A 27,942-nucleotide genomic window follows, 5' to 3' on the forward strand; every position below is an offset into this window, starting at 1 on the left:
AGGGTTATAGATAATTAATGAATGAACTATGGGGAGAGTTCTGCAACTTCTAGAAGAAGGTTGGAATTAAAGTCATGTACAGCACCTTTAAGAAACGCCTGGAAACAGTGAGCAAACAACTGACTGTAAAAAATCTCCCAGCAAATACTCACAAAACACTACAGGTCAGTGCTCAGGGACCAGTCCAAGCGCTCCTACAACACTGCGAGGAAAACCGAGCCAAAGTCAAGGTCTGGGTCGAGCGGAGGCGGTGGCGAGTCAAGGCAGAAAAATAGAGAATGATGGATTGTCAAGCTCTGACCAAACCACAGTCCACTTCAGCTAAGATCCCCAGGGGGCGCTCTCAACCGCGTCACGCCAGCACTGCCCTCGTCAGAGGATCTAGCTCCAGATCTGAGATGCCAGCTCAACTCAGTGGGTCTGAAAGAAGGTGGAGCTGTGAAGAAGACTGGACTTTTTTTTCTTTTAAAGGAAACTGACACCAAATATAACAAGGGTGGATGGCTCTTTATTGCTGATGGATTAAAGCCACTGGAAAAGCAGTTTTTAAAAAGAGTTTGAAGATAAATAAATAAAAAAATAACGTTAAAATCTCACAGCAAACGGTCCAGATGTTAAGCTTGTGGCGACCAACACAAACGACATAAATAAATCAATTTAAAAGTACAGATATACACTGGTCATCCGTAATATTCAAACGACTTCCTTGTTTTTACACTCACTGTCCTTGCTCTCATCTCCGCTCACCAAACAGGAGCATACGTTGCTCTGCATACTTTTTTAAACCTCCTGGTCAGGACCCCCACAGCGCAGGTATGATTTTGGTGGTGGATCATTCACCCCGCTGACGTGGCGGTGGTGTGTTAGGTGTGTGTTGTGCTGGTGCGAGTGGATCACACACAGCAGTGCTGCTGGAGTTTTCCCACTCACTGTCCACTCTGTGAGACACTCCCACCTCATTGGTCCCCCTTGTAGATGTAAAGCCAGAGACAGTAGCTCGTCTGTCGCTGCGGAGTGTGTGTCGGTCGTCCTCTAGTCCTTCAGCGGTAGACAAAGGACTATTCTCAGTCCAGCAGTGACACTGAGGGCTTTAAAAACTTGAGCAGCACCTGCTGTGTCTGATCCACTCGCACCAGCACAACACACACTAACAGACCACCACCACGTCAGTGTCACATACAGAACAACAGATGAACTACAGTTTGTAATTGTAGAACTACACAATGCTGTGGTCAGAAGAAACAAGGCAGCGTATAAAGGAGCTCACAATGGAATGGATTAGTGAATGTAAATATGCGTAAATGTGTGTGTGTGTGTGTAGAGCTGCTCGCTGAAGTTAAAGCCTGTGGTTGAGGAACATAGCAGGTCCTCTGGGTCTGAATCTGGGTCAGGTTCTACATGGTACTGACGAAGTCCAGTGTCTAGAGCTCAGGGCTGTTACACAGTGTCAGAAACTACATTAAAAACCTATGCTAACTAATGCTAATAGGGGTCTATTACTTAGCAACATTAGCTTTTGAAGCTCTAGTGCAGAACTCTAGAAGCCACCTTAAGACTCCAGACACGTCTTGGCTGATCAGCTACACTCAGGATAATGAGCGGAAGCTAAGTTGTATTTTTCACTGAAACATTTATTCCTGCTATTTTTTTCCCATGGCACATTATGCAGATTTTGGAAACGTGATCCGGGCTGCGTTTATTCTTCTGAGACTCTTTTTTTTTTTTTTTCTCCGGCGAGGCGTGGAGCTTTTAGCGACAAATCGGCCTCTTTAGCCCATTAGGGTGAGAGATGGAGTTTTTATCGTCGCCGCTTTGTGCGAAAATGGCTCGTAGCTGCCGTGTGAAGGTGAAGGCGCGATAAGGCGCTAATAATCACGCGCTCGCCTCGTTCGCCACCATCACGCTACCTTTCCAGATGGAGACGTGGGGGCGTCGCTAGCCATGTTTAACACTGAATTTACTTTGGAACATTAATGAGATTTCATTCAGTGTTTTGTTTTATTATTATTTTCCTCCCCCCCCCCCCCCCTCCCCCCTTCCTTTCATCATTTCTCCTTCGTTTCTTCCTCGTCCGTTATCTGCTAGTCTCGCCCCAGCTGGGTTCTCGTACTGTGTTGTTTGCATTGCAAATGAAATTAAATAAGGCATTAAAGAAAACTAACTGACAACAAGGTGAAGAAATCAGTAAAGAAAGGAAGAAAGAAGGAGAATACGGAAAGGAAAACCAAGCTAGTAGCTCAATAAGCAAAACAACCTGTGGAAAATGGACCTCACTTTTATGCCGTGTGTCCCTGGTCAGTGCGGTACGGCTCGCTCCAGTTTCAAATCCCTGATTTGTACTGCGCTTGAGAACGTGTGGTAAACTTGCTCACACTTTCCTAGATAACAGAGAACATTTGGCCCAAATGTGGCACATCTGCAGTTCTCTTTTGGCCCGGAATGACAGCGTAGACTCAGGGTGAGTCTGGATGCCGCAGCCCAGCCATGGCTCCACCTTATATGGGCCAGAAGTCGACATATAGCCCACGTCTGGCCCACACCATACCCCGGGTCAAGCCCGGCTCGTGACTGTTGGCCGATGTCCAGCCCACGGGACACTCGCCAGTGCTGTAACTGAGCCAGGTGAGACAGGTTTGGTCCAAAGGTGTCTGCTATCTGGAGTGCGTTGGTGTGGTCTCAGCAGCAGTTCTCCAGCCAGCAATGGCGCAGCGTCTTCCGCTTTGGTCCAAATGAAGTCCATAAAATGTCACATTTATAAAGTCAACACCTGCACTGGTCTGTATTCCTCTCTGTCCTCTGATTGGAGGAACATCCCATTAGAAGACATCATCAGTGTCCAATTCAGAGTGACGGGTCTCTGGAAACGTTTCCACTTCCACCACACTGCAGATGAGCTTTCAGCAAAGCGTTCTCGTTTTTCAGCTTGTCCACCTGGAACCAACAGCACTGGATTTAACTCCTAGAGCGCCACAGTAAAAGCATTTGTTTTGCTAAACTATTGAAGTCTTACATATTGGCATTATTACGTGGAGACGTGATTCTTATTCTGATTTTCTATTCCACCTTAAATGGTGCACTGGTTATATTCTGGCTTCTCCGTGAATTACACTGTGCCCCCTTAAATTGTCCAGCAGTTATATGCTGCCAACTAAGCATTTCCTAAGGATATTTTGTTCCACTTCAAATGGTGCCATGGTTATATTTGGGGTTTTAAGCTTCTCATTTGAACACTCTGTTCCACCTTAAAATGGTGCAGCAGTTACGTTCTTCAGCTTAAGCGTCCATTTCACCTTTTTATAGTGCTGTAGATATATTCTCTCACACAAGCTTTCCCTTAAGAGTTGGTGTTCCACCTTAAGTGGCGCATACATTCTGGTGCTGACCCACTCTATGGAGAATAAACGGATTCCAAAGCTTTTGTTAGTCGTAGTTTAACAGGAAAAATGTAAATACTGTTTGCCTCTTTCTCGTGGTCAAAATGACTGATTGCACCTTTAAAGGGGTGTTGTCCAGGAGGCAGTTTCTTGGCAGAGACGCGGTCTCCGGGCGGACGTACCTGCTGTCGAAGAATCTCGTTGTCCATCTGGACTCTCTTCACCTCTTTCAAGCTCTCCTGAAGCCTGTGGTTGTGCTGCCGCAGCTCCTGGATGTAATCGCACGCCTTGGACAGGATTCCTCCTTTACTCTGAGCAGGAGAAATACACACAACAAAAGAGAGAGAGAGAGGGGAATGGTCAAACTGTGTGTGGCCTCACTACATCACAGAAAACATTAAAGCAACAATAGTGCCTTTTTTTTACCCTCGCCACCACAGATCCTGCTCCCTGGACCCTGAGGAATTCTAAACCTCAGAAACTCCAAAACCCATCCTCATTCTGCTCTGCTTCAGACGGTAGATGCAGAGACTTTAGAATTGCACCGAATCTTCATCCAAGTCTATCCAATCACAGCACTGGACCCGTGTTTATGTGAAAGATGAAGTTAAACTCAGCAAAATAGACACAGCAAGGGCAGGGAAATAACATTCATTCATTCATTATCTGTAACCCTTATCCAATTCAGGGTCGCGGTGGGTCCAGAGCCTACCTGGAATCATTAGGCGCAAGGCGGGAATACACCCTGGAGGGGGCGCCAGTCCTTCACAGGGCAACACCGACACACACACACATTCACTCACACACTCACACCTACGGACCCTTTTTTTGGAGTCAACAATCCACCTACAAACGTGTGTTTTTGGACTGTGGGAAACCGGAGCACCCGGAGGAAACCCACGCGGACACGGGGAGAACACACCACACTCCTCACAGACAGTCACCCGGAGGAAACCCACGCGGACACGGGGAGAACACACCACACTCCTCACAGACAGTCACCCGGAGGAAACCCACGCGAACACGGGGAGAACACACCACACTCCTCACAGACAGTCACCCGGAGGAAACCCACACAGACACAGGGAGAACACACCACACTCCTCACAGACAGTCACCCGGAGGAAACCCACGCAGACACAGGGAGAACACACCACACTCCTCACAGACAGTCACCCGGAGGAAACCCACGCAGACACAGGGAGAACACACCACACTCCTCACAGACAGTCACCCGGAGCGGAAATCGGACCCACAACCTCCAGGTCCCTGGTGCTGTGTGACTGCGACACTACCTGCTGCGCCACCGTGCTGCCTAGGGAAATAACAGCACTGGGTAATAACAGAAAACAAAAACGGGGAAAAAAAAAAGAGAACTGACTGAAAACGGCTAAAAAGAGCTCGTTTGGGGTGAACAGAGCGCCTCGTTATCATTTAAAGGAACAGGGTGTTCTGAACAAGGCTTCTCAGACAGGGGAAAAAAAACGCTCCTATGGGGTTTGATCCTCATGCATCCTTTTCAATAAGATCTCAGACCTGTGATCTCTTGTGGAAAAGGGGCAGACTATGTCGCCTTTAAAGTAGCTACCCACAATTATTGGGATGTAGAGTGTACATCCAACCGTTTGCAAAAGCCAAACTGCCAATAAAGGCTGTATCTAAAGCTACACGCAAGCTTCAGTGCCTCCGACGCATTTAATAAAGACTTTAATCACTGCATGATCTCTGCTCTGCCTCTTTCTCAACAATCGGTAACTTCCTCAGCAGATAACAATAGAAGCGCTGACCTGTTTTACTGGGATATTAAAGCAAGCTAACGTGTCGCAGGTTCTATCACCCATGGGGCAATCAGACCACAATTGGGTGAGCTGAAAATACACCTCTCTTGTTCACCGTCAGCCTTTAATAACGGAATCAGTGCGGTGTTGCTCTCTGGAGGCCTGAGCTGAGAGGAGCTGAGAGGAGGCTCGGGTTGCTCTGAACTTGGACTGAATTACAGGAGGGTAATAATGTCTCCGGTATATGCTTGTAGTAGGTTATATACATGTCTATGTTTATGCTGCAACAGCGTGAAGAAATAGGAAACGTTTCTGTAATAATAAGCCTTGGGTGACGAGATCGGCTGTGGAGATTGCTATCAATAAGAAAAAAGGCAGCTTTCGCCAGCAGGGATAAAACGGGGATTAAAGCAGCACACGAGGATCTGAAAGGGGCTATCAGGAAAGGAAAGAGGGATTACAAACTGAAAGTAGAGGAGGAAACTATAGGACGATAGAACCAGGCAGAACAGAAAGCAGGGGACCTTCGGGATGTCTGCATCTAGAGCTTGAAAACAAGACTCTTGACAAAAATGGCATCCTCGATTGTGAAAAAATGACATCCGAATGCTTATGCTCTCCCCATATAATTTGTGAATAAGGCCTCACACCCTGGAGGGCATGAGAAACACCATTAGTCAGAGCAGTAGAGCACTGGTCTGCAATGCCAATTAAAGCCTGGTTCATATATCTGGCAAGTTTAGCAAGACTGCATTTTCAGGTTCCACAGGGCACAAGGCATCGTGGCAGCCCTGGGTTCCACGGCCGTCTGCGTTCAGCTGAGTGTGAGGTATCCCTTCACTTATGGACATGGTTGCACTGGGTTCTGCGGATGCGAGGCATTCCTGCCTTGGCTTTGCGGGTGCAAAGTATCCCCTCGCTTAAGGGCAAGGTCAACCTGGGGTCTGTAGGAAGTGAAGTATCCCCTCGCTTAAGGGCAAGGTCAACCTGGGGTCTGTAGAAAGTAAAGTATCCCCTCGCTTAAGGACAAGGCCACCCTAGGGTCTGTAGAAAGTAAAGTATTCCCTCGCTTAAGGACAAGGCCACCCTAGGGTCTGTAGGAAGTGAAGTATCCCCTCGTTTAAGGGCAAGGCCACTCTGGGGTCTGTAGGAAGTGAAGTATCCCCTCGCTTAAGGGCAAAGCCAACCTGGGGTCTGTAGGAAGTGAAGTATCCCCTCGCTTAAGGGCAAAGCCAACCTGGGGTCTGTAGGAAGTGAAGTATCCCCTCGCTTAAGGGCAAGGCCACCCTAGGGTCTGTAGGAAGTGAAGTATACCCTCGTTTAAGGGCAAGGCCACTCCGGGGTCTGTAGGAAGTGAAGTATCCCCTCGCTTAAGGGCAAGGCCACTCTGGGGTCTGTAGGAAGTGAAGTATCCCCTCGCTTAAGGGCAAAGCCAACCTGGGGTCTGTAGGAAGTGAAGTATCCCCTCGCTTAAGGGCAAAGCCAACCTGGGGTCTGTAGGAAGTGAAGTATCCCCTCGCTTAAGGGTAAGGCCACTCTGGGGTCTGTAGGAAGTGAAGTATCCCCTCGTTTAAGGGTAAGGCCACTCTGGGGTCTGTAGGAAGTGAAGTATCCCCTCGCTTAAGGGCAAGGCCACCCTGGGGTCTGTAGGAAGTGAAGTATCCCCTCGCTTAAGGGCAAGGCCAACCTGGGGTCTGTAGGAAGTGAAGTATCCCCTCGCTTAAGGGCAAGGCCACCCTGGGGTCTGTAGGAAGTGAAGTATCCCCTCGTTTAAGGGTAAGGCCACTCTGGGATCTGTAGGAAGTGAAGTATCCCCTCGCTTAAGGGCAAGGTCAACCTGGGGTCTGTAGGACGTGAAGTATCCCCTCGCTTAAGGGCAAGGTCAACCTGGGGTCTGTAGGAAGTGAAGTATCCCCTTGCTTAAGGGCAAGGCCACCCTGGGGTCTGTAGGAAGTGAAGTATCCCCTCGCTTAAGGGTAAGGCCACTCTGGGATCTGTAGGAAGTGAAGTATCCCCTCACTTAAGGGCAAGGCTACCCTGGGGTCTGTAGGAGGTGAAGTATCCCCTCACTTAAGGGTAAGGCCACTCTGGGATCTGTAGGAAGTGAAGTATCCCCTCACTTAAGGGCAAGGCCACCCTGGGGTCTGTAGGAGGTGAAGTATCCCCTCGCTTAAGGGTAAGGCCACTCTGGGATCTGTAGGAAGTGAAGTATCCCCTCACTTAAGGGCAAGTCCACCCTGGGGTCTGTTGGAAGTAAAGTATTCCCTCGCTTAAGGACAAGGCCACCCTAGGGTCTGTAGGAAGTGAAGTATCCCCTCGTTTAAGGGCAAGGCCACTCTGGGGTCTGTAGGAAGTGAAGTATCCCCTCGCTTAAGGGCAAAGCCAACCTGGGGTCTGTAGGAAGTGAAGTATCCCCTCACTTAAGGGCAAAGCCAACCTGGGGTCTGTAGGAAGTGAAGTATCCCCTCGCTTAAGGGCAAGGCCACCCTAGGGTCTGTAGGAAGTGAAGTATACCCTCGTTTAAGGGCAAGGCCACTCCGGGGTCTGTAGGAAGTCAAGTATCCCCTCGCTTAAGGGCAAGGCCACTCTGGGGTCTGTAGGAAGTGAAGTATCCCCTCGCTTAAGGGCAAAGCCAACCTGGGGTCTGTAGGAAGTGAAGTATCCCCTCGCTTAAGGGCAAAGCCAACCTGGGGTCTGTAGGAAGTGAAGTATCCCCTCGCTTAAGGGTAAGGCCACTCTGGGGTCTGTAGGAAGTGAAGTATCCCCTCGTTTAAGGGTAAGGCCACTCTGGGGTCTGTAGGAAGTGAAGTATCCCCTCGCTTAAGGGTAAGGCCACTCTGGGGTCTGTAGGAAGTGAAGTATCCCCTCGCTTAAGGGCAAGGCCACCCTGGGGTCTGTAGGAAGTGAAGTATCCCCTCGCTTAAGGGCAAGGCCAACCTGGGGTCTGTAGGAAGTGAAGTATCCCCTCGCTTAAGGGCAAGGCCACCCTGGGGTCTGTAGGAAGTGAAGTATCCCCTCGTTTAAGGACAAGGCCACTCTGGGGTCTGTAGGAAGTGAAGTATCCCCTCGCTTAGGGGCAAGGTCAACCTGGGGTCTGTAGGAAGTGAAGTATCCCCTCGCTTAAGGGCAAGGTCAACCTGGGGTCTGTAGGACGTGAAGTATCCCCTCGCTTAAGGGCAAGGTCAACCTGGGGTCTGTAGGAAGTGAAGTATCCCCTTGCTTAAGGGCAAGGCCACCCTGGGGTCTGTAGGAAGTGAAGTATCCCCTCGCTTAAGGGTAAGGCCACTCTGGGATCTGTAGGAAGTGAAGTATCCCCTCACTTAAGGGCAAGGCTACCCTGGGGTCTGTAGGAGGTGAAGTATCCCCTCACTTAAGGGTAAGGCCACTCTGGGATCTGTAGGAAGTGAAGTATCCCCTCACTTAAGGGCAAGGCCACCCTGGGGTCTGTAGGAGGTGAAGTATCCCCTCGCTTAAGGGTAAGGCCACTCTGGGATCTGTAGGAAGTGAAGTATCCCCTCGCTTAAGGGCAAAGCCAACCTGGGGTCTGTAGGAAGTGAAGTATCCCCTCGCTTAAGGGCAAGGCCACCCTAGGGTCTGTAGGAAGTGAAGTATACCCTCGTTTAAGGGCAAGGCCATTCCGGGGTCTGTAGGAAGTGAAGTATCCCCTCGCTTAAGGGCAAGGCCACTCTGGGGTCTGTAGGAAGTGAAGTATCCCCTCGCTTAAGGGCAAAGCCAACCTGGGGTCTGTAGGAAGTGAAGTATCCCCTCGCTTAAGGGCAAAGCCAACCTGGGGTCTGTAGGAAGTGAAGTATCCCCTCGTTTAAGGGTAAGGCCACTCTGGGGTCTGTAGGAAGTGAAGTATCCCCTCGTTTAAGGGTAAGGCCACTCTGGGGTCTGTAGGAAGTGAAGTATCCCCTCGCTTAAGGGCAAGGCCACCCTGGGGTCTGTAGGAAGTGAAGTATCCCCTCGCTTAAGGGCAAGGCCAACCTGGGGTCTGTAGGAAGTGAAGTATCCCCTCGCTTAAGGGCAAGGCCACCCTGGGGTCTGTAGGAAGTGAAGTATCCCCTCGTTTAAGGGTAAGGCCACTCTGGGGTCTGTAGGAAGTGAAGTATCCCCTCGCTTAAGGGCAAGGTCAACCTGGGGTCTGTAGGAAGTGAAGTATCCCCTCGCTTAAGGGCAAGGTCAACCTGGGGTCTGTAGGACGTGAAGTATCCCCTCGCTTAAGGGCAAGGTCAACCTGGGGTCTGTAGGAAGTGAAGTATCCCCTTGCTTAAGGGCAAGGCCACCCTGGGGTCTGTAGGAAGTGAAGTATCCCCTCGCTTAAGGGTAAGGCCACTCTGGGGTCTGTAGGAAGTGAAGTATCCCCTCACTTAAGGGCAAGGCCACCCTGGGGTCTGTAGGAGGTGAAGTATCCCCTCACTTAAGGGTAAGGCCACTCTGGGATCTGTAGGAAGTGAAGTATCCCCTCACTTAAGGGCAAGGCCACCCTGGGGTCTGTAGGAGGTGAAGTATCCCCTCGCTTAAGGGTAAGGCCACTCTGGGATCTGTAGGAAGTGAAGTATCCCCTCACTTAAGGGCAAGTCCACCCTGGGGTCTGTTGGAAGTGAAGTATCCCCTCGCTTAAGGGTAAGGCCAACTTGGGGTCTGTAGGATGTGAAGTATCCCCTCGCATAAGGGCAAGGCCCGCTTGGGGTCCATAATACGTGAAGTATCCCCAAGTCCATCTACGTTCTGCTGAGTGTAGGAGGTATCTCCGCTTAATGCTAAGGCTGCCCTGGGTTCCACGAGGTGTCCCCTGCAAAGGGTTTGCTATAGCGACCTGTAACTTTGCATATTTTGAAATGTCCAGAAAGGTGCATCTAAGGACCACCAGCGCTGAAAGTTGTATCAGGTCCAGGATGCTTGCAGTTTGCTTATAAAGACTGTTGATATTGATGATGGTCAGCTATAGACTATCTGGAGGCGAGAATCTGCAGTTCTGCGGGAATGACATTTTCTGATTCCAGCCTGTTAATACGATTCACCTCCTGGCATTAAAACTGATGAAGTGGAATCTCCACCGCTCTGCTGTTGCTGGGGATGAGGATTATCTTATCTCCCTGCCTCAGTATATCAGACTTTACAATAAGGTTTCTGGCACTCCTCTTACAGAAGCGATAGAGTTTGATCTTCTGTTCCGGAGTGTTTCAAAGCAGTGGGTATGCACCAAATTGTCCAGTCATTTGTGAAGACCGGACGACTCTAGCCAGAAATACGGACTGAACCTATAGAGCTGAAGTGGAGTGATCTATCAGCCTTGTGAGAGGATAATCACCTGAATCTTAATCGAAGCGGAAGCAAGACGTTGGCTGTAGAATGGACTTGGAAAATAGAAGATACACAGCTAAGGCGGGTGTTATTTAAAGGTCAAACAGATCCATTTTATTTTACAAATAAAAGAGCGGTGGTATTGATAATACAAAAGCTGCACTTGAAAAACCTCAGTACATTTTGTTTTTTTCCTTGAGATGCTTGATTCTTCTGAGCTTTGAAACTGCACAACTACTGTCCACCGAAGCTTCTTGCGCTGGTCCTGTTACAGTGACTGTGTAAACTGTGGTTTATTGTGAATGATGTGATGTAATACTAAGCATTAATATCAGAGCTTGTACTGACGTGAACCCTTAAATCTGTGTTCAATTAGATTTTAAGCAGCACTATCTGACCAGTACTATCCCGTTTATTTTAACGGAACTTGCCGCAATGTCTGTTATTTGTTGTTCGTTTCTTATTGAATTGACTCGTTATGAGCATTGTTCTAAAGCCGGCAACTAGTGTGACACCCAATACATGATTGTCCAATCAGGTTTCTGCTGCCTAGATACAACCACGTGAGCACAGCCGTGGTTAAGGGCTTCAGGAGATATACTGAAAGCGTAAGAAATTGCATTAACTAACAAAGTGGGTGACATTTCGGCCTTTTGTGCTGGGGATTGGGGTTCTAATCCCTGCTTATGCAGTAGCCCTAGTATTTCTTGCTGCCTTATATGGGAATTAATAGCACTGCTATAAATATAATATATATAATGTAAATATAAAACAATAATGATATTTCTGGGATTAAATGATGTATTTCCTTCATCTTCTCCTCATATTTTCTTATAAAACATGTACAATCTGTGTGTTGTGATTAACCATGTGGGCTTTTCTTACCGCTCCGGTTTTGTTGCTGTCCACATTGCAGTCCGGGATGAGTTTTGAAAGCGTCACGATCCAGTTGTTGATCTTGTCCCTCCTTCGCCTCTCCACTGATGGAACGAGGAGAAGGTGCATGATTAGAGCAGCTTGTGAGTGCAGAGTCAAAGGCATGGCAAAGGCCTAAAACTGTTCAGCCAGTCCACAGCGCACTCTAGTGGCAACGACATGGTATTACCCTGTGAGACTTCAAAAGGCATTTCCCAGCCTTGATGTTTAGGGAATGAGCTCCTATTTGGTGTGACCTCATTGCTCTGATGTCTCCAGAACTAGTCCACATCTCGTTTACTTTGTTTACTTTACCTTCGTTGTGCTGCGCCCTCCTCCTTTCGTCTCTTGGAGTCCGCAGACCCTCCATCTTTCTGGAAGGAACACAAGAAAACAGGGCATTGGTATATTGCTAAGAAAGGTGACTTAAATCTAGTAAATATATGTGAATATATGTAGTACGTTCATCTTATGAATCCACTGCATGCAAATCAGGGTCAGCGGTGAGTCCAGGGCCTACCCTGAACACACACTGTCACAGGACATCACACACACACACACCAGCCCAGTCACTCACACACTCACCCATCACTAACACACAGTGACGTGAGGAAAGGACTGAACCCAGGACCCAGAGACCAGCCGCCCACCTGCCGCACCACCATGTGCCCACCACTGACATAAACTTTAAGCAGAAGTGCACCAAACTGTCACTAAAACGCAGTGTGATGGAAATACACACTGGTTTTACAGGGGGATCTCCACAGGGACCCTCACAGAGAGACGTTCCAGTTTGAGCTCATGTCCTAAACCTCATCTGGCAGGGTCTGGTAGGGGGTGCATATGGACGTATTCTCCTGGTGGTCCGGAAAGTGGCTTCATAAGCCCCTCAGATCAACCGCTCCTTTAAAATAAACACCCCCCCGGATTGAGGGCTTTTTCTAAAGCCGCGGATCAGAACCAGAACCCGCGGTGCGTTACAGCCTCTGTGAATGAGTGTGAATAGCTTTCTCGGGATCCTTAGGAACATGTTCTTTATACTGCGAATACACTACACCCTACCATAGTTGAAACATCAGTTTTACATGTCGTGATTTAATCTACAGAAATGTTCTCCATGGTCTCAGGGTCCTTGTTTCGATCTCTGCCATGGGTCTTTGTCTTTGAGGAGTGTGGTGTGTTCGCCCTGTGCCCGTGTGGGTTTCCTCCGGGTGCTCTGGCTTCCTCCCACAGTCCAAACTCACAGGTTGGGAGAGGATTATCTGTACAACAATGTTCATTGAATAGGATCTCTGACACATCCAGAGAATGACTGATCGCTCCTTTAAAGCCAGCAGATACAGAAGTGCCCTCCCTCTCCCCCTCCCCTTCCCCACCCCCCAACCCCCCCACCCCCCCGGGCAGTTAGGGTTCTGTTAGAAACCGCCGTGCGAGTGGAAGCTCAGATCTGCTCTAATGACACCAGTTGGCTGCTGGGTGCTTTCCCTCAGGTCCTCTTTAATTAACTCTGTGCTCGGACGAGGCTGGACGAGGCGGCCAGCTGAAAGTACCCGAGGAGAAAAACCTCACTTCCTCTGATCCCTGGCCAAAACAGAGCCGACGAAGTTCAGGACTTCAATAACGGCTCAGATATTAGAGATGCGCCCTGAAAGCGCTTGTTTTTTGCAAAGTAAAGGGCAGCAAAACGGCCTGTCTGGGCCTTGTGGTCAGTTATATCAATAGAATGAAAATTAGAAGTCCAGCCTGGAGAGAAATGCAGAGATGGAGAGATATTATCCCGATTGTCTGGATTTTGTTGTACTATTCCAATATGTCTAATTATATTAACACTGCAGTTAATTACATGGCTGTCTATGTAACACAGGCTTTAAAGGAACACTAGGTAGTATTCTCACCTTAAAATGACTGCTTTAAAATCATTGCGATGCTCCACTGAGCTGTAATAGGGAGAACAGAGCCTCTTTTGATGCTACTCCAGGCTCAGCCCTGCAGAAACGGCACTATGTAATTTTAGATGAGGGTCTTCCTTCCTTTATTTCATGACAGTGCTGTAAAAATAAATTACACTCGCCAACTGTAGGGGGAGCACAGGAGCAAAAAATACCAAATCATACCTGTTGTTGCTTTAATAAATAATACTTTTAAATTTGATTTGAATATTTAATACAGGAAACCCACATGGACACAGGGAGAACACACCACACTCCTCACAGACAGTCACCCGGAGGAAACCCATGCAGACACAGGGAGAACACACCACACTCCTCACAGACAGTCACCCAGAGGAAACCCACGCAGACACAGGGAGAACACACCACACTCCTCACAGACAGTCACCTGGAGGAAACCCACGCAGACACAGAGAGAACACACCACACTCCTCACAGACAGTCACCCGGAGGAAACCCACACAGACACAGGGAGAACACACCACACTCCTCACAGATTTGATTAGCAGATTCAGACAGGCCACCTCCCTCACAAGTGAGGCCTTCAGGACCTGAACTGAAGGCTTTAAGCTGCTTTTACATATCAATTTCAAATCTTTATTGCATTTCCTTCCACGAGGTTAGCGTTATTTTTTGAAGTGGTGAGCGCAGTGCACATAGTGATCAGCGTGAAAGCAGATTTACACGTTAGCGGCATTTACGACCCAAACTGGAGGCCCTGCTCTGTCGGTTTTACATCTGAATTCATTAATGAATTATGTATCTGTTTTAGATTCTGTAGCAAAGTTATTATCTATTTTTTTTATGTTAAAGTCACAAAAACAGGACAAATTAATATAAACGATTATTCTTAGAGCAAAGCAAAACAATAACCCAAACCCTAATAAAATATCTGCTCCTCTGCTTGGACCCCAAATTACAATCTGCATTTTCCACAGCAATTCTCTGCTTCTTTCACTGAGCTACAAAAAAAAACACTTCCTTTGTTATCAGGCAATAACTGTGACAAACTGTGACTAAAGGTTAACATCAGTAAAACAAACCCTCATTACACACAGTGGAGAAAGGGAGCTGTGCAACTACAGGGCAAATATTGTAATAATGATGGTAAATGCAGATCTAAAAGTCATATTTTAATATCACAGAAGCTCAGTCTTGGTAAATTATAGCAGCTGAGAATAATTATCTCCCGGCACATCAGAGACAGAGGAGGTAAATATAAAAACCATTCTGAGATGAAATGGTCTCTTCAGGGGTTAGAAGTGTGGGAGAACCGTGTTCTGTGCTAAAGAGCCACGAGCAAAATTGATTTATTGGAATTTATTTGATGTGCGGAGATGTAAACGCTGGCTTTAAAGCTTCATGACGGTGTGTTTCATCTTTTCTTCTGGGAAAGTGGGCTTTTCAGAGATTTTCTTCAAATCATGATTAACTCAGAAGTACTAGGAGTTTAATGCTATGTTAATTTATGTTGGTTAGCTATTAGAAACCACCAATAAATATAATTCAGTTTCTAATGTAAACGATTCATACATAAAAGATTTTAAAATGAACTTCTTTGTATCTACTAAAAATGATTCAGTATCTAATATAAATGGTTCTGTATCTACCGGAAACGATTCAGTATCTAATATAAATGGTTCTGTATCTACTGGAAATGATTCAGTATCTAATATAAATGGTTCTGTATCTACCGGAAATGATTCAGTATCTAATATAAATGGTTTTGTATCTACTGGAAATGATTCAATATCTAATATAAATGGTTTTGTATCTACTGGAAATGATTCAGTATCTAATATAAATGGTTCTGTATCTACCGGAAATGATTCAGTATCTAATATAAATGGTTTTGTATCTACTGGAAATGATTCCGTATCTAATATAAATGGTTCTGTATCTACCAGAAATGATTCAGTATCTAATATAAATGATTCTGTAACTACCGGAAATGATTCAGTATCTAATATAAATGGTTTTGTATCTACCAGAAATGATTCAGTATCTAATATAAATGGTTCTGTATCTACCGGAAATGATTCAGTATCTAATACAAAAGGTTCTGTAACTACTGGAAATGATTCAGTATCTAATATAAATGGTATTGTATCTACTGGAAATGATTCAGTATCTAATACAAATGGTTCTGTATCTACTGGAAATGATTCTGTATCTAATATAAATGGTTCTGTATCTACCGGAAATGATTCAGTATCTAATATAAATGGTTTTGTATCTACTGGAAATGATTCAGTATCTAATATAAATGGTTCTGTATCTACCGGAAATGATTCAGTATCTAATATAAATGGTTTTGTATCTACTGGAAATGATTCAGTATCTACTACAAATGGTTCTGTATCTACTGCAAATGAGTCATTATCTAATACAAGTGGTTCTGTATCTCCTGGAAAGGATTCAGTATCTAATATAAATGGTTCTGTATCTACTGGAAATTAGTCATTATCTAATATAAATGGTTCTTTATCTACTGGAAATGATTCTGTATCTAATACAAATGGTTCTGTAACTACCGGAAATGATTCAGTATCTAATATAAATGGTTCTGTATCGACTGGAAATTAGTCATTATCTAATACAAATGGTTCTTTATCTACTGGAAATGATTCTGTATCTAATACAAATGGTTCTGTAACTACCGGAAATGATTCAGTATCTAATATAAATGGTTTTGTATCTACTGGAAATGATTCTGTATCTAATATAAATGGTTCTGTAACTACCGGAAATGATTCAGTATCTAATATAAATGGTTTTGTATCCACTGGAAATGATTCAGTACCTAATACAAATGGTTCTGTATCTACTGGAAATTATTCTGTATCTAATACAAATGGTTCTGTATCTACCGGAAATGATTCAGTATCTAATACAAATGGTTCTGTATCTACCGGAAATGATTCAGTATCTAATATAAATGGTTCTGTATCTACTGGAAATGGGCAGCACGGTGGTGCAGCAGATAGTGTCGCAGTCACACAGCCCCCGGAGGTACCTGGAGGTTGTGGGTTCACATCCTACTTCGGGTGACTGACTGTGAGAAGTGTGGTGTGTTCTCCCTGTGTCTGCGTGGGTGTCCTCCGGGTGACTGTCTGTCAGGAGTGTAGTATGTTCTCCCTGTGTCTGCGTGGGTTTCCTCCAGGTGACTGTCTGTGAGGAGTGTAGTATGTTCTCCCTGTGTCTGCGTGGGTTTCCTCCGGGTGACTGTCTGTGAGGAGTGTAGTATGTTCTCCCTGTGTCTGCGTGGGTTTCCTCCGGGTGACTGTCTGTGAGGAGTGTAGTATGTTCTCCCTGTGTCTGCGTGGGTTTCCTCCGGGTGCTCCGGTTTCCTCCCACAGTCCAAAAACCATGGTAGGCGACCCACCGCGACCCTGAACTGGTTAAGCGCTTACAGATAATGAATGAATGAATCTACTGGTAATAATTCAGTATCTAACATAAATGGGTCAAATTATTAAGCATTCTGTATTAAAGATTATATGCACTAATTTCAAATTCAGCCAGATATCCAAAGAACAATGCTGACGCTTGTCCAACCTGAATGTCCTTCAATTATTTTCCATTAGAAAAGATTAGCTACAGGTTTAAAATGATCTGGCTTCACTAAGAAGCTTGGATTTTTTTCCACGTCTTTCTCAGACATTAAACTTAATCCTCAACTACACTGTGAGGATGATACTGTAACCAGAGCGAGTGCACAGAGAAGTGACTTTTTCACACAAACCTCATTCTCCGAGTTAATTCAGTGCAAACTGTGTTAATAATTTACACCTACATTAATAATTTCATCTCACATCTGCCTGCAGCGTTGAAGTATTTATTCTTCAATTTAACAAGCTGTAATTGAAAGTGTAGACAAACCCATTCTGAAAAAAAGCCACAGACTTGGAGGAGATCTAAGGCTCTGTCCAGATAGTGCTGCAGAGTTCAGGGAGTTTATAATACCACAGCTTTGTAAACAATACCAAACATTTCTAAGAGAACAGAAGGAAGGTTGTGATTGGCAATCATTATTTCGCAAAAGGGTCAGTTCTGACTAAACTTCCATTTAACAACAGCACGTGGCCATCAACACGATACACATGATTATCATGCATAATATTTCAGAACTTCTCTTTTCCTCACTTTGACGATACACTTGCTAACCAACTGACCAGTGACAGCTCAGATCACATGATCCCGTCGATGGACACAGCTTCCTGTTTAATTTGCCTGCCAAAGTATGAAAAACACTTGGTTTGAGGGGATAAAAAACATGTTACATACCCTCTGCTGTGACTTCTGCAATTACTTGTTTGTTTGGGTCACGCAGACGACTGAGGGTTTTTGAGCCTGTTTTAAGTGGCCCAGCAATGAACGAAATAAACAAAACTTTCAGTATCTGCTACTAGCTACTGCTAATTAGTCAGTAACAAACAAATATGATTCACTATCTACAATAAATGATACTGTATCTACTATAAATGATTCAGATTCTACTATTAAATAATTGTATTTAATGTAAATGATTCTGTACTTAATAGAGATAATTCAGTACCTAATAAAACACTCTGTTATCTAATATAAATAATTCCATTTCTATAAATAATGATTCATTCATTCATTCATTTTTTCATTATCTGTAACTCTTATCCAGTTCAGGGTGGTGGTGGGTCCGGAGCCTACCCAGAATCACTGGGCCCAAGGCAGGAACACTCCCTGGAAGGGGCACCAGTCCTTCAAAGGGCCACACACACACACACACACATACACACACCTATGGGCACCTATGAGTCGCCAATACACCTTCCAACGTGTTTTTTTTGGACTGTGGGAGGAAACCGGAGCACCCAGAGGAAACCCACACAGCCACAGGGAGAACACACCACACTCCTCACAGACAGTCACCCGGAGGAAACCCACACAGACACAGGGAGAACACACCACACTCCTCACAGACAGTCACCCGGAGGAAACCCACGCAGAAACAGTGAGAACACACCACACTCCTCACAGACAGTCACCCGGAGGAAACCCACACAGACACAGGGAGAACACACCACACTCCTCACAGACAGTCACCCGGAGGAAACCCACGCAGACACAGGGAGAACACACCACACACCTCACAGACAGTCACCCGGAGGAAACCCACACGGACACAGGGAGAACACACCACACTCCTCACAGACAGTCACCTGGAGGAAACCCACGCAGAAACAGTGAGAACACACCACACTCCTCACAGAGAGTCACCCGGAGGAAACCCACGCAGACACAGGGAGAACACACCACACTCCTCACAGACCGTCACCCGGGGGAAACCCACACAGACACAGGGAGAACACACCACACTCCTCACAGACAGTCACCGGAGGAAACCCACGCGGACACGGAGAGATCACAACACACTCCTCACAGACAGTCACCCGGAGGAAACCCACGCGGACACGGAGAGATCACAACACACTCCTCACAGACAGTCACCCGGAGCTCGAACCTAAAACCTCCAGGACCCTGGAGCTGTGTGACAGTGACACTACCTGCTGCACCACTGCGCCATAAAGTATCTAATAAAATGGATCAAGTATCTAATGTAAATGACTCTCTACAAAATATGATTCAGTGCCTAACCGAGATGATTTCAGTATATAATAAAAGTGATTCAACATCTACTATAAAATGATTCGTTTGATTGGATCATACAAATGTTTAACCATTAGCAAATCTGTAAGAGGAAGATGGACACCCCTCAGAAGTTGCAGTGTAAAACTGATGCTGTTCTCTTTATCGCCCCCTTGAGGCTGGTACTCACACTGCTGCATATGGAGGAGTGCATGGAGCGATGGAGCCAGGAGCTCCCGACTGCAGGACATCAGGAGTTGCCATCATCACGTAAAACTGACCTAGAGAGAGAGAGAGAGAGAGAGAGAGAGAGAGAGATCATTAGCTCAGAGTGAAAGGCTGCAGTGAAACACCTGTTAGCCCCAGAAATCAGATCTAAATGCCTCAGCAAAGCACAGAAAATTCTCTCAAATCCGAAGCAGCCATTTATTCCACAACTAGAGCCCTTCCCGTCTGGTCGCAGGTTTCACTTCCAAGCTTTTTAAACTCTTTAAACCGCACACGAAGCAGCAAAGTATTAATTCTGAGGCTCATAATTCAGTAACTGCTGAACTGGGGTGAATTGGGATGATAAGCAGTTTTGGAAAAAAATTTAATTAATGATCAGTGTTAATATTCCATGATTTAAGCCTCAGACGCCCAGTATGTGTGGGTCATTTTCCCGGGGTAGGCAACAAAACTTTAACCCTTAAAGCAACACTAAGTAATATTTTTACTTGAAAATTACAGATTTAAAAACACTATGATGCCCCACTGTGCTGTAACAAGGAGAATAGAGCCTCTCACTGCTACTCCGGGCTCAGCACTGCAGAAAGTGCACTAGGGGTGGGCGATAAGGCCCTAAAATAATATCACGATATTTCAGGGTATTTTGTTGATAACGATATTCTTGGCGATATGAACACAACACTAAATTATACTTTTATTAATTTCACAAACACACTACTGCAACAAAATAAATGTTATATTAATATTAATTTTTTCATTCATTCATTCATTATCTGTAAGCGCTTATCCAATTCAGGGTCGCGGTGGGTCCAGAGCCTACCTGGAATCATTGGGCGCAAGGCGGGAATACACCCTGGAGGGGGCGCCAGTCCTTCACAGGGCAACACAGACACACACACACACACATTCACTCACACACTCACACCTACGGACACTTTGGAATCGCCAATCCACCTACCAACATGTGCTTTTGGACTGTGGAAGGAAACCGGAGCACCCGGAGGAAACCCACACGGACACAGGGAGAACACATCACACTCCTCACAGACAGTCACCCGGAGGAAACCCACGCAGACACAGGGAGAACACATCACACTCCTCACAGACAGTCACCCGGAGGAAACCCACGCAGACACAGGGAGAACACATCACACTCCTCACAGACAGTCACCCGGAGGAAACCCACGCGGACACAGGGAGAACACACCACACTCATCACAGACAGTCACCCGGAGGAAACCCACGCAGACACAAGGAGAACACATCACACTCCTCACAGACAGTCACCCGGAGGAAACCCACGCAGACACAGGGAGAACACACCAACTCCACACAGACAGTCACCCAGAGGAAACCCACACAGACACAGGGAGAACACATCACACTCCTCACAGACAGTCACCCGGAGGAAACCCACGCAGACACAGGGAGAACACACCACACTCCTCACAGACAGTCACCCGGAGGAAACCCACGCAGACACGGGGAGAACACACCACGCTCCTCACAGACAGTCACCCGGAGGAAACCCACACAGACACAGGCAGAACACACCACACTCCTCACAGACAGTCACCCGGAGGAAACCCACACAGACACAGGGAGAACACACCACACTCCTCACAGACAGTCACCCGGAGGAAACCCACGCAGACACGGGGAGAACACACCACGCTCCTCACAGACAGTCACCCGGAGGAAACCCACGCAGACACAGGGAGAACACACCAACTCCTCACAGACAGTCACCCAGAGGAAACCCATGCGGACACGGGGAGAACACACCAACTCCTCACAGACAGTCACCCAGAGGAAACCCATGCGGACACGGAGAACACACCAACTCCTCACAGACAGTTACCCAGAGGAAACCCACACAGACACAGGCAGAACACACCACACTCCTCACAGACAGTCACCCGGAGGAAACCCACACAGACACAGGGAGAACACACCACACTCCTCACAGACAGTCACCCGGAGGAAACCCACGCACACACAGGGAGAACACACCACGCTCCTCACAGACAGTCACCCGGAGGAAACCCACGCAGACACAGAACACACCAACTCCTCACAGACAGTCACCCAGAGGAAACCCATGCGGACACAGGGAGAACACACCAACTCCTCACAGACAGTCACCCAGAGGAAACCCATGCGGACACGGAGAACACACCAACTCTTCACAGACAGTCACCCAGAGGAAACCCACGCAGACACAGGGAGAACACACCAACTCCTCACAGACAGTCACCCGGAGCGGGAATCGAACCCACAACTTCCAGGTCCCTGGAGCTGTGTGACTGCGACACTACCATATGTGTTAACATATAGTGTTAATATATTCTTACATAACACCATGGTCTATTGTACATCAGATATTTTGTAAACAAACCAGCTCCACACGAGTGACATCACTCCCCTTTTGGAGCAGATTTGTTCACCTCACAGACACTTTCCACCGTACCTTACTGTGACTAAACGACTCGTGTAATGAACACATGCTGTATTACGGGTAACAGCATGACGTCATTACGTAAACAAGTCCAAATATCACTAATATCACAATATTGACTTTTTAATCATTTTAAAAATTATGACGATATTATCGCGAACATTATGATATGGTACAGCCTTAAACTGTACTATGTAATCTTTAGAGGAGGGAAGGAAACCACCCCCGCTCTCACTCCGCCCCCTTGAATTCAGGAATCTGCAACTCTAGGGGGAGCTCAGGAGCAAAAATATCAAATCTTATCCACGATAACAAGGCTACCTTTGTACTGCTGTGACACTAAAGCAAGGTTCATGGGCTATTGTGTGTTTACTGCCCCCCCACTGTTCTGGAAGACCGGTCAGTGCTGCATTAATGTACAGTATCTGTACACAGGATGTTGTGAGATTGCATTACAGTGTGAGTAACGTCACTTCAGCAGCTAACGGCAAAACTTTCCCTTTGTGAACTCAGAACCAAACATTTCAGATGCTGCATATCCACATCTGGGCAAAGTCCTGAATCTAAAGGTCTGGCACCACCTCTCCCTCCAGGCACATCTGGAAAGTTCACTGGACGTTGACATTTGCTTTAGAGGGTGAGTGGAGGGATGGAATGGACTGGATGTGCATGAGGTGTGTAAACAATAATCAAGACAAATAACCAAGACATACAGAGGGTTAAGGGGCAGCGATGGTGGACTGGGGTTCGATTCCCCACTCAGGCGCACGATAATGTGCACCAATAAGAGTCCTTAGGCAAGACACCTAACATTCACCTATGTCTGTATAGTGATGGGGACTATACGCTGCTCTGGATAAACCTGTCTATGCGTGTGTGTGTTCTACCTCACCTCCACTCTCTATCTGTGTGTGTGTGTGTGTGTGTGTTGATTTATGTGAAATAGCAGAACAATATTTCAGAAAAGACACAGGGAGAACACACCACACTCCTCACAGACAGTCACCCGGAGGAAACCCACGCAGACACGGGGAGAACACACCACACTCCTCACAGACAGTCACCCGGAGGAAACCCACGCAGACACGGGGAGAACATACCACACTCCTCACAGACAGTCACCCGGAGGAAACCCACGCAGACACAGGGAGAACACACCACACTCCTCACAGACAGTCAATCGGAGGAAACCCACGCAGACGCAGGGAGAACACACCACACTCCTCACAGACAGTCACCAGGAGGAAACCCACACAGACACAGGGAGAACACACCACACTCCTCACAGACGGTCACCCGGAGGAAACCCACGCAGACACGGGGAGAACATACCACACTCCTCACAGACAGTCAATCGGAGGAAACCCACGCAGACACAGAGAGAACACACCACACTCCTCACAGACAGTGACCCGGAGGAAACCCTAACAGACACAGGGAGAACACACCACACTCCTCACAGACAGTCACCCGGAGGAAACCCACACAGACACAGGGAGAACACACCACACTCCTCACAGACGGTCACCCGGAGGAAACCCACGCAGACACGGGGAGAACATACCACACTCCTCACAGACAGTCAATCGGAGGAAACCCACGCAGACACAGAGAGAACACACCACACTCCTCACAGACAGTGACCCGGAGGAAACCCTAACAGACACAGGGAGAACACACCACACTCCTCACAGACAGTCACCCAGAGGAAACCCACGCAGACACAGAGAGAACACACCACACTCCTCACAGACGGTCACCCGGAGCGAACCCACAACCTCCAGGTCCCTTGACCCTGTGTGACTCCGACACTACCTGCTGCTCCAGCGTGCCACCCTAGTGTTAATTAGCTACAGTAATCATTTTGTCTATGGAAGGTCCTAACATGTGTACTGAAACCTACATGTGTGTGTGTCTTTTAATATGTGTCAATGTCTCAACTCCAGTGTGTGTGTGTGTGTGTGTGAATCTTACCTCCAGTGTGTGTGTGTTCGCTGGGCTGCAGGGACACACTCATGGCAGCTGCATCACTAACAGCAGCTGCAGGGAGATAAGCGTAGCGTGGTTCTCCTCCCATCACCTCCGCTCCCGGACCACCTCCATTACTGAAGGGGCTCTGAATCACAGACTGAGACACACACACATGCACCCACAAACACACACGTACAGGTTTGTTATTACACCAATATGAGGACATGGTATCAGATATGTCCAGAATATGCTATATACAAATAAGCCTTTCTTTTGTTTGTATTTATTTTATCTTATTAAAATTCATGTATTTAAACATATTCAACGTGGGTCGGCTGCGACTTAGCTCAGTTTAAACTGCACTTGCCCAACCCACCTGGGCTCATTACTGCTCTGGCTCCTCTTAGGCTCCGCCCCTTGGCAACTACTTACACCTGCGGTGACTCGAGGCCACATCACCTCTGCTACATGAACTCTTCTGTCTTTCTCTTCAGTCCTGTGTAAAATCTGTTTGAAGCATGAGTTCTGGGCCTAGTTTCTCTGTTGTTGACCCTGCTGTTTGCCAGTTTGGAAAAGATAGGAAAATGACCCGTCTTTGTTCTGTGGCTAGAGAGACCTTGGAGGTTATAGCCATTATTTTGTTACATTATGTGAAGCAAAAGGTTAGTGCTGTGTATTATGAAAAACAAGTATACACAATTTTTTCTTGATTTTCTTAAGAATTTTGCTTGTGGTTCTCAAAAACCTTGGTTCTCAAATCCATATGGGAACGAGCTAAATACTAAAGCAGACGGCAGCAAATCTCAAAAAGTGTGGGCCCACATTAACAAGCCGAGAACTGATAAACCAGGGAGATGAGCATGATCTAATTTAAAAAAAGAGCCCAGGAACGCCGCTCACACTAAAGAATAAGTGTTTGTGAATGTCCCATAACAACCCTCCCCCTCACCCCCATCCCATCATGTGACTCCCCTCCTGACTGGCATGTGACACCGGCTCAGTGCCAATCGCAGCGAGGGAACTCCTGTCACATGACGGCCCTCACTCACACACAGCTGACGAAGGGCTATTGGATGAAATGAGGAACAACAACTGCGTCCCTGTGTCCGGCACCTAATGAGTCTCAAATATGTCCTCCGTAAACAGCACTCTGTTATTAGAGGCTCCCACAGGCGTGAAACTCAGTAGAGCTCCTAATCCCGTTCGCATTCGAAGGACAGGCTCATATTTCTTTGTAGTTTTGTGAGAGAAATAAAACAAATAAATGTGTAATTTTGATGATGTTTGAGCTCAAACACCGAAGTTTTAATGGAAAAAATGAAGACTACAGCAGCACAACAATAAAACATCCTTATTCCACCTTCAACAATGTTTTAAGAGATACATGGATGGATTAAGCAAGGTGTGTGTGTGTGTGTGTGTGTGAGAAAGACAGAGAGAAAGGAGGAAAGGTAAGACAGAGTTATTTATGAGATTTAATACATATTTCAGTGTTTATATGAAATGTAATGTACCTTCTGAACAGAACAGTTCAGAACGCTGTGTTTACATCATTAAAAAACCCCACTAATACATCACTAGGCTCCGTAAAAACAATAATTACAGGAAATTGTGGCCAAATTTGGTAAAATCATTAATGTGCTTTAAAAAAAAAGGAAATAGTCGCTTTAAAAAAAATGACTTAAAAAAAGATTAATCACACTGAGGTAATAACGAATGTTTCAGCCCTTACTGCTCTGTAGTAATGAACAATAGGGGACAGCCAATCAGAACAGAGTTCCACATCTGTCTCAGCAAAATCCACAATAGAACCAGTGTGCCTCATTGTAAAGGAGGTAACAGAATCCATTAAAGTAAAGTGTGATGACCTATGATCTAAATGCAAGAAAAGGTAGAACACTGGCCCTTTAATGTCACTTCCATTTCCGTCTTTACGTGTTTCGTTATGCGTTCAAGAACAGCACACACTTTCAAATAAAAAAAACAAAAAAAAAAAAAACACCTGGGTAGTTCTGCTGTCGGGGTGAAACTGATAGTGGATGTTGTGGTCAGTGAAACCCAGAGCTGCTGCTTGACCTCCTGCATCGAAAGAGACAGACTGGTTTAATAAAGACAACAGGAACATACAGATTCTTCTGAATCAGTCCGACTCATAGGACAAAGAAGACGGGCTGGACTGCGCTCATTTTAGAGGTTTGAATTACGTATTTTTAAATAATGATTAGCCCCAAGATTTTTCTAAATCTCATCACCAATAATTCATTGTCATCAATCCGAACACATGCTTCTTCCACGAAACCTGAAGCCGACTCACTGCTTCTTTTCAAACAGCCTTTAATGCAACAGCACTGAACAGCTGAAAGCAAACTGCCCAGATCTATCACATTCAGACACATTACAGATGAGATGGGGGCAGACAGGCCATTCTACCAACCCAGAGTTTTAGCTGGTGAAATCTAAGAGGAGAAAAAAAGGTAAATCAGTGGATAATACCTTCAAGTACTTGCACTCCTTCCTCCTCTTGTTTGTCAAGTCTGAAATATACAGGAAAAACAAGTTGCTGTTAGCAGGTTTCTTATCTCACATCACTCACACGTTCACAACTGTGGACAGTTTCACACACTCACCCCGAAAACACAAACACCTGTAACTGTGTGCTACATTTGTAAAGCATTTAAGGTGGTTGTAACAGAGTTAATAACCTTTCATTTAAACTAGTTTTAAACCACTCAAAACCTATTCATAAATGTGCCCCGGTTAGACCTCGTCAGTGTCTAAAGAAATACATGTATCTTCATTTTTGTTGATGTTTAGTTTACTACATCATTTGAAAAACAGCGGCTGTCTTTTACACTGTGTGAAAATTACACGATGAATAAACAAATGCTCCAAAGATACTTAATAAACAAACAAACAAACAAACAAACAAATAAATAAATAAATAAATAGTGTAAAACCGACTAAACAGATTTTTCCTTCGGCAGAGTTACTGTTTTGGAGATACGTGTTTTTCTTTGGACAGTGATGAATTCTGCTTATTAACGTTTTAAAGTTTTTACAACCTATTAAATCACCATTTATAAATGAATTATAAATCACTGAAAAGCTTTATAATGGTGGGTTGGGTTTTAAAGTACTACTACATTCCTGCGTCGTTATTTTTTACTCAAATACCATTAATTTACTTGAGTCTCTGGTTAAATCTGTTTATAATTTTTTATAAAAATAATATATAAACTTATTTTTAAGCATTAATAAACAAGAAATATGCCCCTGAAACATTTTGTAATGGTTGATTTTGTAAAATAACACAATAAATACTTAAACTCAAGTAAAATGAGATTTCATTGACCACAAAAACTGCTTACAAAAGTTTTGTAGTGTTTCAATATTAATATTAACCACAAATACATTATTTTTAAAGCACTTTTACGTCGTGTTGTAACGTGGGTGTTGGTTTAAGCAGCTGTTAGCCACTTACATACAATTAAAATGAACGTAAACGATAAAAACGCACACATTTCTAACAGCGGGTTGATCATTTTACATTAGAAATGAACACTATTCCCTTCAGCAGCCAAACACTCAACTTTCTCTCAGTTTATTTCACCTCTTTCAGATTTAATTTGCTCCAGAGTGTAGTGCATAAAGAGCAGAGATTAAAGTGAGTTAATAAAGTGCCTCTCTGGGCTCCTGGGTGCTGTTTAAGGTGGATTTAAGGTGGTTTTGTGTGAGTTTACCTCTGTGAGGTGCTGAAACCTCGCTGCGGATCCTCCATCTGTCTCCAACGGCGCGAGACTGAGTGCGGGTCACGGGAACAAACACTGAGGTCACGTGAGCGCGGTGACGACACTCAAAGAGGGCGGAGCGATACATCAATGAGCCAAAATATTATAGCCGCCCTCTTGTAATAGTACACTCACTATACATTCTCTCAGCTCCACTGACCAAGAGCACTTTGCAATTCAACAAGTACAGACTGTAGTCCGTCTGTTGCTCTGCATACTTTGTTAGCCCCCTTTCACCCTGTGCTTTAATGGTCAGGACCCCCATAGTAACCCCACAGAGCGGGAGTGATTTGGGTGGTCGATCATTCTCGGTGGTGGTGGTGTGACTCGAGTGGATCAGACACAGCAGAGATCCTGGAGTTTTTTTTAAAAAAGTGTCCACTCATGAGTTTGGGACTGGAAGGTTGCCTTTTCTATATCCTGGACCAGTAGGTCAGGGAGTCAAGAAGTAGCACTTTCTTCTCCTTCAACATCCAAGGTTGAAATACACTAGAGGAATGCACCTCACCCTAAGCTGCTCCTTAGGCGCTGTGGCAACAGTGGTTCCCA

At 45.9% G+C, this 27,942-nt stretch overlaps 1 protein-coding gene across 1 annotated transcript; it reads right to left on the minus strand.

The window, feature by feature from the left end:
- Nucleotides 1-27,718, minus strand: LOC136666269 (upstream stimulatory factor 2). The gene is made up of 9 exons (XM_066644370.1): nucleotides 27,346-27,718; nucleotides 26,099-26,139; nucleotides 25,608-25,684; nucleotides 23,609-23,762; nucleotides 19,139-19,229; nucleotides 11,690-11,748; nucleotides 11,345-11,439; nucleotides 3,557-3,685; nucleotides 1-2,931 (listed from the first exon to the last, which is right to left on the minus strand). The coding sequence occupies exons 1-9, from the start codon at nucleotides 27,381-27,383 to the stop codon at nucleotides 2,842-2,844; spliced, it is 774 nt and encodes a 257-aa protein (XP_066500467.1). The 5' UTR covers nucleotides 27,384-27,718; the 3' UTR covers nucleotides 1-2,841.
- Nucleotides 27,719-27,942: the final 224 nt, after the last annotated feature.

Source organism: Hoplias malabaricus, chromosome 1 (genome assembly GCF_029633855.1).
Source record: "Hoplias malabaricus isolate fHopMal1 chromosome 1, fHopMal1.hap1, whole genome shotgun sequence".
Classification (NCBI taxonomy): domain Eukaryota; kingdom Metazoa; phylum Chordata; class Actinopteri; order Characiformes; family Erythrinidae; genus Hoplias; species Hoplias malabaricus.